The sequence below is a fragment of the Echinops telfairi genome, unplaced genomic scaffold (assembly GCF_000313985.2).
Source record: "Echinops telfairi isolate 266 unplaced genomic scaffold, ASM31398v2 ScPeMD7_7414;HRSCAF=8452, whole genome shotgun sequence".
Classification (NCBI taxonomy): Eukaryota; Metazoa; Chordata; class Mammalia; order Afrosoricida; family Tenrecidae; genus Echinops; species Echinops telfairi.
Window position 1 is genome coordinate 2,962,075 of NW_022111314.1, and position 2,689 is coordinate 2,964,763.

At 49.9% G+C, this 2,689-nt stretch overlaps 1 protein-coding gene across 1 annotated transcript in view; it reads right to left on the minus strand.

The window, feature by feature from the left end:
* The window catches only part of FAM217B (family with sequence similarity 217 member B), a gene marked incomplete at its 5' end in the record, with an annotated part of 5,752 nt that extends 3,532 nt beyond the window's left edge, over positions 1-2,220 (minus strand). Inside the window, 2 exons of the mRNA XM_030887490.2 lie at positions 1,819-1,904; positions 2,095-2,220. Of these exons, the coding sequence (XP_030743350.2) occupies positions 1,819-1,904; positions 2,095-2,220 (212 nt within the window). The remainder of the gene's footprint in view (positions 1-1,818; positions 1,905-2,094) is intronic.
* Positions 2,221-2,689: the final 469 nt, after the last annotated feature.

Here is a 2,689-nt window from a genome sequence, read left to right on the forward strand (position 1 = left end):
AAATCCACCCAGCCCAGGTCAACGAATCCATTCTTATGGGGACTGACCCTTCTGGGGGTTCCAAGGCTTCAGGAGACAGCCACCGCGTTGACTGGCATAAACAAGGGAACTGCAGGTGTGAAAGGTGCCAGCCTTAGACGACCTTTCACGACCAAACCAAACTTGCTGCTATCGCGCCCATTCCAGCTCACGGCAGCCCTATCTGAGGGCACGGCAGAGCTGCCCCACTGGGTTTCCAAGACTGTCGATCTTTACGGGAGAAGATGAAAACCTCATCTTCTCCCCCAGAGCGGGCTGTGGCTATCAAGTGCTGTCCGTGTGGCTAGCAGCCCAGCATGTTACCTACTGCACCACCAGGGTTTCTAAGGACCTGCAAGTAAGGTAAAATGCACCTTCTACAGAACCACCATCAAGCAGATTCTGACCTGCAGCGACTGCCAGGATAGTCCCTGTGGGCTTTCTGAGACTGTAAATCTTTATGGGAGCAAAAAGATTCATCTTTCTCCATTGGAGTGGTTGGTAGTTTTGAACTACTGACCTTGAGGTTAGCAACCCAACACATAACCCACTGTATCACCAAGGCTCCTACATTCACTGAAAAGCTATTAAAATGCTTCCAAAAAGGAGGCACACCCAAGAACATTGTGCTTCCAAGGGTGGACATAAAGCCACGTGGTGCTGTCCAGCACAACAGAGATGGGGAGATGTGATGTGGAATGAACAAGTCCCGCGGCACTGATGTGGACGCCTTGGTCTTATGACACAAGGTCGGCCTTTCACACCCACCAGCCACTCCCTAGGAGAAGCTATCTGCGTGCTCCTGTTAAGATTGACAGCCTCAAAAGCCCTCTATCAGGTTGCTGGGAGTCAGAACCAACACTTTGGCGGTGGGTGGTATGGTGGGGGTACCACCATAGAGAGCAGTGGTTCTCAACCTGGGGGTCGGACGACCCTTTCACAGGGGTCGCCCGATTCATAACAGTAGCAAAATGACAGTGATGAAGTAGCAACGAAAATGATGTTATGGTTGGGGGTCACCACAAGGTGAGGACCTGTAGGAAAGGGTCGCAGCGTGAGGAAGGTTGAGAACCGTGAGGAAGGTTGAGAACCACTGGTACAGAGGGTTGCCAGAGTCAGAATCAACCAGTAGGTTTGCTGTGCCCCTTTCTCTCTCTCTCTCTCACACACACATTATTCATTAATTCCATGCATGTGTCATTCGCAAAGAACAACAACCCTATACTTTTAGTCGATACTGTGTCTTGACAAGGAGTCCTGGTAGTGCAGTGGTTAAGTGCTCAGCTGCTAACCAACCAAAAGGTTCCCGGTTCAAACTCACCAACTGCTCCACGGGAGAAAGGTGTGGCCGCCAGCTTCCCTCTGGATGCAGGAACCTAGGGGCCAGTTTTCCCTGCCTCACAGGGTTGCTACGAGCTAGTGCTGACTCTGGGATGCGGGGTTTGCTCTGGTCTCCTCCTCACAGGTGTTGACCCGGCCAGAAAGGCTTTCTCGATAAACCTCTGTTAGACAAAGAGGGTCCTTGTGCACAAAAGGAAACCAACGTGGAAAGGAAGGATAGCTGAGCTGCCGATTCTATAAACTGGGTCTTCTAGAATCTTTACCAACAAGCCATGCTTAAACACAGTTCACCTGCTCGTGTTCACTGGTTGTTGTTTAACCCGCAGACATATCCCCCACCCCACCCCCCACACACAATGCACACACACACACAATGCACACACACACAATGCACACAAATGCTGTCGGAGGATGGAAAGCACTTGTCATTTCTGAGAGAAGGCCATTATAAACCATTACCTGCTTGTCTGATGAGAGTCGTTCAGCCGATTCCCTTTCTTGAAAAGAACACAAGGCTGATCCTCATCTAGGCTTTGATGAGTGGTCTGGAAAACAGACTGGTAATAATAAATACTGTGTTGTACTCGCCCAGCCCCTGGAGCAACAAATACTGCGTTATTTCCCCCGAGCCCCCATAGTGATAAAGACTACTTTACCTTCCCCACCCCTCCCTGCAAGAGACATGGGGACAGCAGCACAAATCCAGGCCCTCTTCCCCTCCCGAGTTTACATCACCTTCTCTGCGGTGCTCGGAATGCTCTTGCTCAAGCTGCTGGCGGATGGTGACAGAAAGGGAAGTGGTTGCTTTCGTCCGCTTATGTTTGGAAAGGCCTCCTCACTGCCGGAAATCGAAGCCACAGAGCCAGGTCAAGTCAGCCTTACTGCACATGCTCACAACACCACGACGACCCAGTTGGTTTTGCAGTTGTCTGATGTTTAATATTTGTGGAGCAAGGAAATATTTGGGGGAGGGGGAATCGTTGCCTTATATCTACAGTGTAGTCTGTTTTCTTTTCACAGCGAATGCTCGATGTAAGATCACACTACTATAAATAAATGCTGCAAACAGGCCCACTCGCACTTGGCCTGTGCCCACTACTACTGTCCAGCCAGTTCTGAGTCTCGGTGACCACACGTGGGCGGAAGCAGCACTACTCCACAGGGTTTCAAGGAGGGGACTTTTGGGCCTCGGAATACCAGCCTCCTCCAGGTGGGTTTAACCGATCAACCTTTTAATTAGTAGCCCAGGGATGTATATATGTGTATATGTGTATATCTGTATTTATGTATATATGTGTGTATGTATATGTATATATATGAGCAAAGCTTT